The sequence below is a fragment of the Bidens hawaiensis genome, unplaced genomic scaffold (assembly GCF_021521415.1).
Source record: "Bidens hawaiensis isolate Kalapana, Puna unplaced genomic scaffold, B.hawaiensis_p1.1 tig00009190_1, whole genome shotgun sequence".
Classification (NCBI taxonomy): Eukaryota; Viridiplantae; Streptophyta; class Magnoliopsida; order Asterales; family Asteraceae; genus Bidens; species Bidens hawaiensis.
Window position 1 is genome coordinate 938,224 of NW_027491677.1, and position 11,246 is coordinate 949,469.

Sequence of the window (11,246 nt, forward strand, 5' to 3'; positions counted from 1 at the left end):
AAGGTGAGTCTTGCGGGTCCAACTGGGCTCTGCTGGGACCTACCTCTTCAAGTCCTCACAGTCCAATGTTCTTCTCATGAATTGTTAATAAGTGAGGTGAACTTTTGGACTTAAGCAAGGGGTTTTGAAAAGGGTTTTTAGTTTTAAGGTTTTCCGTGGGGATTCTTCCCGCGGTTTTCCTAATGTCACGTGCAGAAATTCCCGACTTTTCTGCTTGATCTTTGGATATGATGCGGGTAGGTGTGTAACTTCCTCGCAAGTCAGGAGCGTTGAGTTTCACTTGTGTAGATTCTCCACGAGGTTTTGGTAGTTTTAGACATAGTGATCAATTATGTTAAACAACCAATTCCATCTTGGAGCTTCAAACAATCTAGTTCTCAACGTTCCCGCTATGCGAGGATGTTATTTCCCTTTCCACAAGCATGGCCCAGAAGATCCTTCTTGGTTTTAATTCCCTGCAAGTGCTAAGTATGTGAAGGGTTTCGCCTTGACACTGTACCCGCACTCGTCTTATAGTTACTTGACTTCCAAGGTATTCTTGGCTTCAATTCCCTGCAGGTGCTAAGTATGTGAAGGGTTTCGCCTTGACACTGTACCCGCACTTGTCTTACGGTTTCTTGGTTACCAAGGTATTCTTGGCTTCAATTCCCTGCAGGTGCTAAGTATGTGAAGGGTTTCGCCTTGACACTGTACCCGCACTTGTCTTACGGTTTCTTGGTTACCAAGGTAAGGGGGTATATTCCCTCTTACTTTTGAATCTTTGTTTCACGCATATTTTAGTTTAACTTAGCAATTTCTTGAGTAGTTTGGATAAGTTAACCTTTCAACGTGGCAGATGATAGGTTAAAGTTTTGCTTTCTCTTTCGTGATTGTGCGGGTAAGACCGTCACTTTCACTTAGTAGGATGGCTAAACTTTACCTATATCTGACCTGCGTGAAGGTTTTCCTCATCTTTTCCTTAGAAATTTTCTAAGTGTTTTAAATAAGTTAACCTTTCGACGCGCGGTTGTCAATAGGTTGATGTTCAGTTTCCTCTATCATGATTGTGCGGGTAGGACCGTCACTTTCATTTAGTGGGATGACCAAACTTTACCTATAACTGACCTGCGTGAAAGTTTTCCTCATATTTTCCTTAGAAATTTTTGCCGTTTCTTGTGTTTATGCGGGTTTTGCCGCCTTCCACACGCAACGACTTACTTCCCCATTTATTTATGCGGTGAATACCGGCATATCAGTGTTTTGAATAAGTATAAAGGTAAGGCTATCAACACAATGTGATAAAGGAGAATCATTTCCATTAGAAGTGGCTCTATGCCTTTTCTTTATAAGTTTGGAATTGATCTACATGTAACATTTGCGTAATTGAGCTCCATTCCATGTTCTTGGGATGGGGGTGCCATCGAGCCTTTCGCGCCGGTATGCGCCATTTCCCAAAACTTCTTTGATAATGTATGGCCATTCCCAGATCGGGGCCAGCTTTCCTGGGCGTTCTTGGTTCGAAGCCTCGTTGTTACGCAGTATGTAGTCTCCGACATTGAAGTTGCAGAGTTTTACCCGCGTGTTGTAGTATTTTTGGAAAAATATATTTGAATGGGTTAATTATTGAAGTAGAGGATAAATGCATAATGATGTAACTTTCAAATTATTTCAGAACAACGAATCATATTCCATATCTACTAAAATATGGCATGTCACATGGGTGTTTGATCTTAATTGGATAATTGTGATAATTGTATCGGATAATGTGTGTTAGAAAACACGATAAAATGTATCAATTAATAAAATAAAGAAAGTAACAAATTGGTGTGTTATTATTTATTAACTTATTATTTGTTTGTGATGTAACTTATCTTTTCTAGATCTATAAATAATTTTATATTAACTTAGAGTCATGTGAAAACACGTTTATTGTTATCATTATTTGTTTAGAATTTTACCTATATAACATAACATACATTTAATTTTCTAAATCATGGTTTTAATAAAAAGCAAGTCACTAAAGAAAACACTTCTATTCTATGTAGAATATAGAGTTTTACATATGTTAGAAAGGCCATGATTGCCTAACAAAATACAAACAACTTAAGTGAGTCTGTTTAAAAATACGGATTTGACGTGAAAGTTCTAATACCATATCGTTAATGGTTAAGATTTGAGGTTTTTACTAAAAACATAGTCTATTTTGATATAACATGGTTAAAATTTAGAATGTAAATCATCATAGATGTAGCCGTATACTTAAAATCTCTATAGTTATTTTTATTTAAAACAATACTTTGTCATTATATTAGTACATTGCTTAGAAAAGTGGCTTTCACCAACGTATTAGACTTATTCGCTACTGATTGATTATTTGCTTACCTTTGTGAGATGAATGCAACTCGACCATCTTTCAAACATGAGTGAAAGAGAAAGACAACCTCGGTTACAAGTCCATAGCTAAAACAAACAAACTTTTTCTAGAGGACCATTACATCTTCGGGTTGTTCATGTAATAAAACGAAAACAAAATCAAACCATGAGCCTTTGCCTAGTTTTAATATCGGGATTGAATATTTGGTGCTTCGTAAATACGGTGATTGTAATGACACATTGTCTCTCGCATTGAGGATAGAATGTAGTATTGTACCAATACTTGCATAATAGCGAAACAGTTTCTATAGGAGAGTTAACCCCAATACTTTTCAAGACTTTAACCTAATTCCTGAAAAGGGGACATTTACTTGATTGATTCAAGTGTATATGAGATACTTTCACTATAGGATCTATTATCATAGCATCTTAAAGTTAAAATATGCCTTCAACTTTTTAAAAACTTATTATTTAATATCTAACAAAAAATGTTTAATAACTTTTGTATGTGTGGGTTTGGTTATTATAGACTTATTGCAAGAAATATTCGTTCAAACCGTTAACCCTGTCTATGTTTTAACCTTTAGACTAGTATTATAAAAATCGTTAGTCGCTAATCGAACGGTGACGTGGGGACCAACGTTTATCAAGATTAATCGAATCATGCTTTGTTGTATAATTTCAGGTTTATATGCACACACAAGCACATTTTTATATATAATTTTTAGTTTCATACATACACAAACACATTTGGCCAGAAATTGGTTGGAGTCTTCCCGGAATCTCCCGATGTCTATGTTTTAATCTTTAGACTAGTGTTGTAAAAATCGCTAGTCGCTAATCAGGCGGTGACGTGGGGATTAGCGTTTATCGGGATTAATCGGATCAACCTTTAATGCAGTTTTATATATACACAAACACATTTTATATATAATTTTAAGTTTTATACATACACCAACACATTTTAGCCAGAAATTGGTTAGAATCTCCCTCAGAAACCCTTGATTTTGGCTGGAATCTCGCCGAAACCGTTGATTTTGGCCGGAATCTCGCCGAAAACCGCCGGATTTGGCCAGAATCTCAACAGAAAAGGCCGATTCAGTCCGATTAATCATGACCATTGACCAAGTAGTCCAAAAATAATCAGTGAAATCATAACTAGCGATTAATCAGGACTTAACCGACATCCGTGTAACGGATTTTAATTGGTAACTCATGAATAAACCCTAAACCATCTCACTTCATTTCATTTGGCCACTAAACAATGAAACCATCGTCACTCAGTAAACTCTTCTCAAACACCACCAAACGATCTCCCGCCAAATCCAAAACCAAAACCATGGATGAACCCCAGTTCATCTCTCTAATCCATTCATCCAAAACCCTCAAACACCTTCACCAGATCCACGCCCAGATCATCACCCACCTCCAGTTCTCTAACCCAAGAATCATCACCCAACTCATCTCATCTTACTCCTTCAAACCCACCTTCATCAATCACGTTCTCTCCGTATTTAGCCGCTTCAAGAACCCTAATTTATACGTTTTCAACTCACTAATCCGTGCTTTAGCTGATAATTGCTACTACATGAGCTCAATTTCGTATTTTGTTGTTATGCTGAGGTCGAATGTAAAGCCCAATTATTTAACTTTCCCCTTTGTTTTGAAGTCTGTAGGGAGTTTACAGGAAGGGTGGGTTGGTATGGAGGTTCATTGTAACGTTTTGAAGGCGGGTTTATTACGCGATCGGGTTGTGTTGGTTTATTTGGTGGATATGTATGCGAAAGTCGGGTTGTTGGACTGTGCACGCCAGGTGTTCGATGAAAGTTTTCAATGGGGGGATGGGGTTAGAAGTACGTTGTTATGGAATGTTTTGATTAATGGGTATTGTAGAGCTGGGAAATGGCGTAAGGCTATGGAGTTGTTTGAGGTGATGCCAGTTGAGAAGTATGGTTCGACTTGGAGTACTTTGATTAACGGGTTGATGAAAGCCGGTGAGATTGACCGGGCTATGGAGATTTGGGGGTGTGTGGTGGATAAGGATGTGGTTTCGTGGACTACGATGATCAATGGGTTTTCACAAAACGGGCAGTATGAAAAGGCGTTATCGATGTTTGGTGAAATGTTGGAGCAGGGTGTGAGACCGAATGATCAGACGATTGGTTGTGTGCTTTTGGCTTGTGCGAAAGCGGGAGCTCTTGAGACGGGGACGTGGATACACGAGTATGTTTTGAGGAATGGGTTTGGTTTGAGGAAAGGAGTGACGGCTGCGCTGGTGGACATGTATGCAAAATGTGGGTCCGTTGAGAATGCAAGTCGGGTGTTTGATGTGGCACAAGAGAAAGATATTCGGACGTGGAGTGTTATGATATGGGGTTGTGCTATTAATGGATATCTTGACAAGGCTCTTGATTGTTTCAACAAAATGATGTATGCAGGTACAAGGTTGAGTTTTATTTCCAGATTTATCTTTTTGATACTAACGTTGGAAGGATACCATACTTTTGAATGGTTTGGAGAAACATGTTAAAGTTATCTCTTTGTTTGCAGGAATAAAGCCAGATGGGGTGGTCTTTCTTGCTATTATAACCGCCTGTTTGCATGCTGGAAATGTTGACCAGGGTCTTCATTTTTTTGACAAAATGACGCATGATTATTCGATTGAACCCACCATGAAACATTATGCAGTAATTGTTGATCTTTATGGTAGGGAAGGTCGCTTAAATCAAGCTTTAAGATTCATCAAAAACATGCCAATAGATCCTGATTTTGTCATTTGGGGGTCACTGTTTAGAGCTTGTCGCGTGCACAAGAATATTCAAATGGCAGAATATGCATCTGAGAAGCTTCTAGGACTAGAGCCTAAACATCCTGGTGGTTATGTGTTTCTTTCAAATGTTTATGCTCAGGCAGGCAAGTGGCAAGATGTAGAAAGAGTGAGGACCGAAATGAAAAATAAAAGTGTAGCAAAAGATTCCGGGTGGAGTTATATTGAAGTACATGGTCAAGTCACTAGCTTTGTAACTGGCGATCATTTTCATTATCGTTCAGATGAAATACATTTGAAATTAGATGAAATTACTAAAAATGCAAGAGAATTTGGTTACATGCCTGAAACTGAGTGCGCGCTTCATAATATTGAAGAAGAAGAAAAGGAAGAATCTTTGGGAAGTCATAGTGAGAAATTGGCGCTCGCTTTCGCCCTAATTTCCGGTGAAAATTTGAAGGTTATTAGGATTGTGAAAAATTTGAAAATTTGTGGAGATTGTCATTCTTTAATGAAGTATGCTAGCAAAATGACCAACAAGGATATTGTAGTACGGGATATAAAGCGGTTTCATCATTTTAAAAATGGGAGTTGCTCGTGTCAAGATTATTGGTAACAATGTAAGTATCAAATGCCTTCTTTTTATGTGTAATAGGGTTTTGTTAGTTAGTTTATAAAATCAATTTTCATAGCAATGAATATATGGCTATACTGCAAGCAACTTTATAATTAGGACTATAGAATTATTCATTTATATCTATGATAACTTGCTGAAATTTCAAAAAAAAAGTGTCTTTTTTGTAGTGTTTTATAGTGTAAAAAACTAAATTTGTTACCGTAGTGCATTCCTGTGAAAATTCTGCTATTATCGTGATTTTTCTGCACGGTTGAAACTGATCATTTCAATTTCAAGTCACAATAGTTATTTTAGAAACACATTTAAACAGCCCAAATTACATATCGACATATTGTAAATGCAACCTCTTCAGGTTCATGCATTAGAACTTTGGTGATTGAAACAAGAGCCGAATGCGTTCCAGAAATCTCATGAGCAGATTCTTTGTCTTGCAGACAGCGACAATAGGTATTAACCTTAGAGTTAAGACTGGGAAAGGAACATGTTACACAAAAGATTAGTCCAAATAAATCTCAGAAAGGTACTGCTCAAGTGGATATGATAAATAATGATAACTTTTTGTTATAGTTTTTTTACAACATATTAAATTAATAGCTACATTGAGGTAATTAGGACCCTAATAAGGTAATACATCTATTTAGAAATAATAACCAAAGCAATTAATAAAAGTTGATATTCATTTTTTTTTAATGTTTTTCATTTTATTTTCGTATACATCATGTATAGATTTTATTCATTAGTATTTTCTGACTTAAAAGATATAAAAAGTCGTGAGTTCAAAATCTTAGGGTTAGTTGAAAATGTGTAATATACAAGATTACAAGTAAAATAGCAGTCGTTTAGTTAATGAGTTCGAGCTCGAGGGTTGTATGTTATTAAGGTTTATCTTTTTTAGACTTGTGTGGTTAAGATACTACATGAGCTTGTAGGCTGATTTAAAGTTTTTCTCAAAATATATAATAAAATATATAAATGAATGAATTAATAAGTAAATACTATTTATTCGAGTCTCTGGAAGTATGGGGTGGAGTTAAGTACAAGCTTTAAACACGTGATAAAAATACATGGTTTTGACCTGATTGTAGGGTGGATTCGTTTCCTTTGGGGGTTTGATTTTCAAAACCTTTTTCCCTCGAAAAATCCAAGGGATGCAAAGTGATTGATGGCTGGATATGTGGAGTCTGGGAGTGAATGGTGGTGGAGAGGAAATAAATGATTGAGAAGTTTGCTCCTATTCCGCCAAGGTGTTCTTTTAACTTCAAGAGAGGATTCAATAAAATGGTTCGATGATTCTTCTGGAGACTTCTCAGTTCGATGTATTAAAGAGTGTGTAATGACAAATTCAGTTAATGATCAAAACTATTTATTTGAGTGGAACGGTTGGGTCTCAAAGAAGGTTAATACTATGGTGTGGCGGGTGGCTTTGGATCGGCTTCCTACTTTTGGTGCGTTGGTTAAACGAAATATCCTGGTAAACTCGAATGTATGTCCGATTTGCAGTGAGATGGAAGAGTCGGTTGAGCACATGTTTATATCGTGCGGCCTTGCGCAAACGATGTGGAGTGTGGTGGCCCAATGGCACAAGCTTCTCACATTTATCCTTTTTAGTTTTTACATTATGTTTGAACTTTATAATTTTTTGACATTTTCTAAGGATAAAGCTAAAGTGTTTCATGCGGTTTGTTTAATAGCGGCTTGGAGTTTATGGAAAAGGAGAAAGACGTTAGTTTATTCCGGGACCACCGAGTCAAGTCTCAAATTTGTAAGAAGAGATAAAGGTGTTTCTTTGGGTAACGAATAGAGCAAAAAAAATGTGGTCTCACTTGGGAGGATTGATGTAGTTTTCGGGTTTATGGTTGTATTTGGAGTGGGGTCAGCGCTGGTGTTGGTTTTTTTTTCTTGTTTGATGGTTTATATTGGTGTTTCTAGTGTCTTGCTAGTTTAATAAAATTTTACTAATTGTTAAAAATAAATAAATAATAAACAAATCATGCTTAATCTTAAAAAAGAATAATTCTGGCCCAAGACTAGTCTAGCTCGGGCCAGACTCATTTATTATTATATATATATAAAATACCGCCTCAAAGAAAAGAAAAGAAAAAAAAAGCCTCTGGTCACGAGTCGACTCCCCAAAGTCACCGGCGGAAGGCATCTTTTTTTTTTACGTCAACTCGATAGTAAGTAGAAGAAGGTTATTTTATTTTATAATTTGTATATCCAGTGGTTGTTGTAAAGAACCTAAAGCATTCAATTTTATGTATGTGTTTTCTTCTTCTTCTTCTTGTTATTCCGTACGACTGATAGATATACCTATAACCATAATATATAATATATAGTAGTCATGAATATACATTAACGTGCTCTTTTTCTAAAGTTCGGATTATATATGGATCATCACGTACACTAAATAATAATAATAATAATAATAATAATAATAATAATAATAATTACAATAGTACTATGTCATCAAAATACGGGTATCAACCTCGTTTTTAATTACTAAAGATCTGAGTTATTATTATTATTATTATTATTAGTTTTTAAGTAGTTAATCTTTCAACTGGATGATGACTTACTTGCAGGTAGGTTTTGGTATATATATATATTAATATTAATGGGGAAAGAAGCAGCAGCAAGAGTACTATGTTCTCATCTTAACGACGGCATTCGTTTCGAAAACTTATATTCAAAGATGACGTCGTCAAGCTGCGAGTCGCTTCAATGTGATGATTGTAGGAACCTAGTGCTTAATAATACAAGGGGTGGTAAAGTACTCAAACTTGGTAAAAGAAAAAAACTCATTTGGTTGTGTCTGGCATGTGGACAGTGTACATGTGGTGGGATCGGCTTTCCTACAACGCCACATTCTCACGCCCCTCGCCATGCCAGACTCAACCGTCATCCATTGGCCGTCCAGTTAACTAACCCGAAGCTTTGCTGGTGCTTCACTTGTAACACACTCATTCCACTTCATGCTTTAGAACAAAAAGATGTTTTGTTAAATGTTATTAAACCATTCAAAACACATAAATCTTTGTCTGGAAGTTGTTCAAGTGGCAGTCTTACTCTTACTCTTACATACGAGGATGTCAAGGTCGAATCTGTAAATGCTTCAGAAAATGTTAATGATGCTGGTGGTGGTGGATATATGGTTAAGGGTTTGATTAATTTAGGTAACACTTGTTTCTTCAATTCAATATTGCAAAATCTTCTAGCAATGGATACGTTGCGTGATCATTATTTGAGGCTGGACGAATCCATTCAAGCGCTTTCAGCTTCTTTAAAAGAACTTTTTCTTGAAACTAGTAGTCAGTCCACAACAGATGTGGTCAACCCGCGAGCCCTTTTCGACTCTGTTTGCGCCGTGGCTCCTCAGTTTAAGGGGTATCAGCAGCAGGATAGTCACGAGCTTCTTCGGTTTTTGCTTGATGGATTGTGTAATGAAAGTTCTGGTATTGTAGATACTATGTTTGGTGGACAAACTTCTAGCAGTGTTTGTTGTTTGGAATGTGGGCATACTTCAGTAGTATACGAACCGTATCTTGATCTCTCGTTACCATTACCGACCAAGAAATCTGTATCTAAAAGTATGCCATCAAAGAAACCAAGTAACCCCTTTAAAGACACATGAATTTTGGGCTGAAGTTTTATAATGGATATGACAGGTTATCCGAGGTTAAACTAAAGGAATCAGACAAGAATTTGGCACTTGTGAATTATGTTGAGCCAAACACTATGTTGAATAGCAGTGTTAATAATCATAAAGTGAATTCATTTGATTTTTCGTCATTCTTGGATTGTGTGAAGCCAACTATGGTATCGAGTGATTATGACACGTGTGTATGGGATGATAGTGATAATGATTATGATAATGATGTGGTTGCTGACTACGCTAAGCTGACAGACGATTTGAGGGTGTACCGTCTTGTGCCAGTTACTTCATCAAGTGATCACAACACAACATCACAAAATGAAAAGCCATCTGTAATTCAAAATTCTGGTATTGGTAATGATGTGGTCATTGACTTAAACGATTCGTGGTTAACAAATAATCATAACACAACATCACAAAATGAAAAACCATCAGTAGTTCAAAATCTTGACATTGATAATGATGTTTCTTGGGATGACGAGCCACGGTTAGTTAAAGAATCTGAAGTTTTATTGCTTCCTGATGAAAAAATCAGCTCAACCAGTAATGGTTTTGATTGGTTTCGGGGCGTATTTGACGAACCTGATGCTGTTTATGGGCCCACTTTGGACTCGTTTTCGACTCGTGTTATAGGAAATGGAACTATGTTCACACACAACAATGGTTATGATTTTTTTAATTCTGATTCTGAAGAGTTGGACAATTCTGATTCTCCGGTTTCTGTGGATAAATGTTTAGCTCACTTCAATTCGACAGAAATTCTCACTAGAGCGGAACATGCATGGCATTGTGAGCAATGTTCAAAAACTTTGGTAGAACAAAAGATGAAACCGAAGGAAATACTTCAAGAATCCGATACAAAGGGGCCCAAAAATGAAACTTTAAGTATTTCATCTGATTCCAGCGTTGAGTGTTCCGTCTCTAACGGGTTGCATAATGGTAAAAGTGATTGCAATCTAGAAGAAAATGGCAAAGAGAGTTGTACTGTTCAAGATACGGAAGCTTGTCTTGTAAACGGGCTCGGTGAGATATCTGAAGACGGAGGAGTTAGGAACAATGGACACGAGGTGGTCGAGGATAAGAATGATGCGGAATCTAGTAGTGTTAAGGTGACAAGAGATGCATCCAAGAGGATACTTATTAATAGTGTCCCGCCAATATTAACAATCCACTTGAAAAGGCTAAGTCAAGATGCTCATGGGCGTTTGAGGAAATTAAACGGCCATGTTGATTTCAAAGAGATCATTGATCTTGAAGCTTACATGGATTCTAGGTATAAGTTGTTTTTAGTTGATACCTCTACAATATTGCTATATAATATATAGGATCATTTGTTGGATGACTGACTTTGCAGGTGCAAAGATAAAGGGAGATACGAGTACAGATTAATAGGGGTGGTGGAGCATATAGGGACAATGATGGGCGGACATTATGTAGCATATGTACGAGGAGGCAAGGGAGGTAAGTTATGGTATAATGCCAGCGATGCTTATGTTCGCGAGGTTTCTTTGGAGGAAGTGTTAAGATGTGAGGCCTACATCTTGTTCTATCAACAGATGTAACACCTTGTGCTTTTTTATCTTGCGTTTAACTCTCGGTCCCTTGTTTTAGCGGTATTTTTGGGAAATTAAGGGATCATATAGGCCTCCGAAACTGACTAAAAACAGGCATAAAATGCATTATTTCTTGTTCATAAGTTGGCTTGATATTTTATGTACGAGTAACTGTCATTTTCATTCATGTGGTTTGATCACTTTTGTCATTTCAGTCCAAATTTTTTTTTGTGTTCATTCCCATCCTCGTGTTTCTAACTTCTTGCCATTTCCTAACTCATTTAG

The 11,246-nt window shown here is 36.8% G+C and overlaps 2 protein-coding genes across 2 annotated transcripts; both read left to right on the forward strand.

The window, feature by feature from the left end:
- Positions 1-3,568: 3,568 nt before the first annotated feature.
- On the forward strand, positions 3,569-5,922 carry LOC143531485 (pentatricopeptide repeat-containing protein At1g04840-like). The gene is made up of 2 exons (XM_077026773.1): positions 3,569-4,790; positions 4,903-5,922. Exons 1-2 carry the CDS (start codon positions 3,617-3,619, stop codon positions 5,733-5,735), a joined length of 2,007 nt encoding a protein of 668 aa, XP_076882888.1. The 5' UTR covers positions 3,569-3,616; the 3' UTR covers positions 5,736-5,922.
- A 2,494-nt stretch (positions 5,923-8,416) lies between these two features.
- On the forward strand, positions 8,417-10,978 carry LOC143531513 (ubiquitin carboxyl-terminal hydrolase 2-like). Its single transcript, XM_077026792.1, has 3 exons — positions 8,417-9,364; positions 9,451-10,681; positions 10,763-10,978. The coding sequence occupies exons 1-3, from the start codon at positions 8,449-8,451 to the stop codon at positions 10,968-10,970; spliced, it is 2,355 nt and encodes a 784-aa protein (XP_076882907.1). The 5' UTR covers positions 8,417-8,448; the 3' UTR covers positions 10,971-10,978.
- The last annotated feature ends 268 nt before the right edge of the window (positions 10,979-11,246 follow it).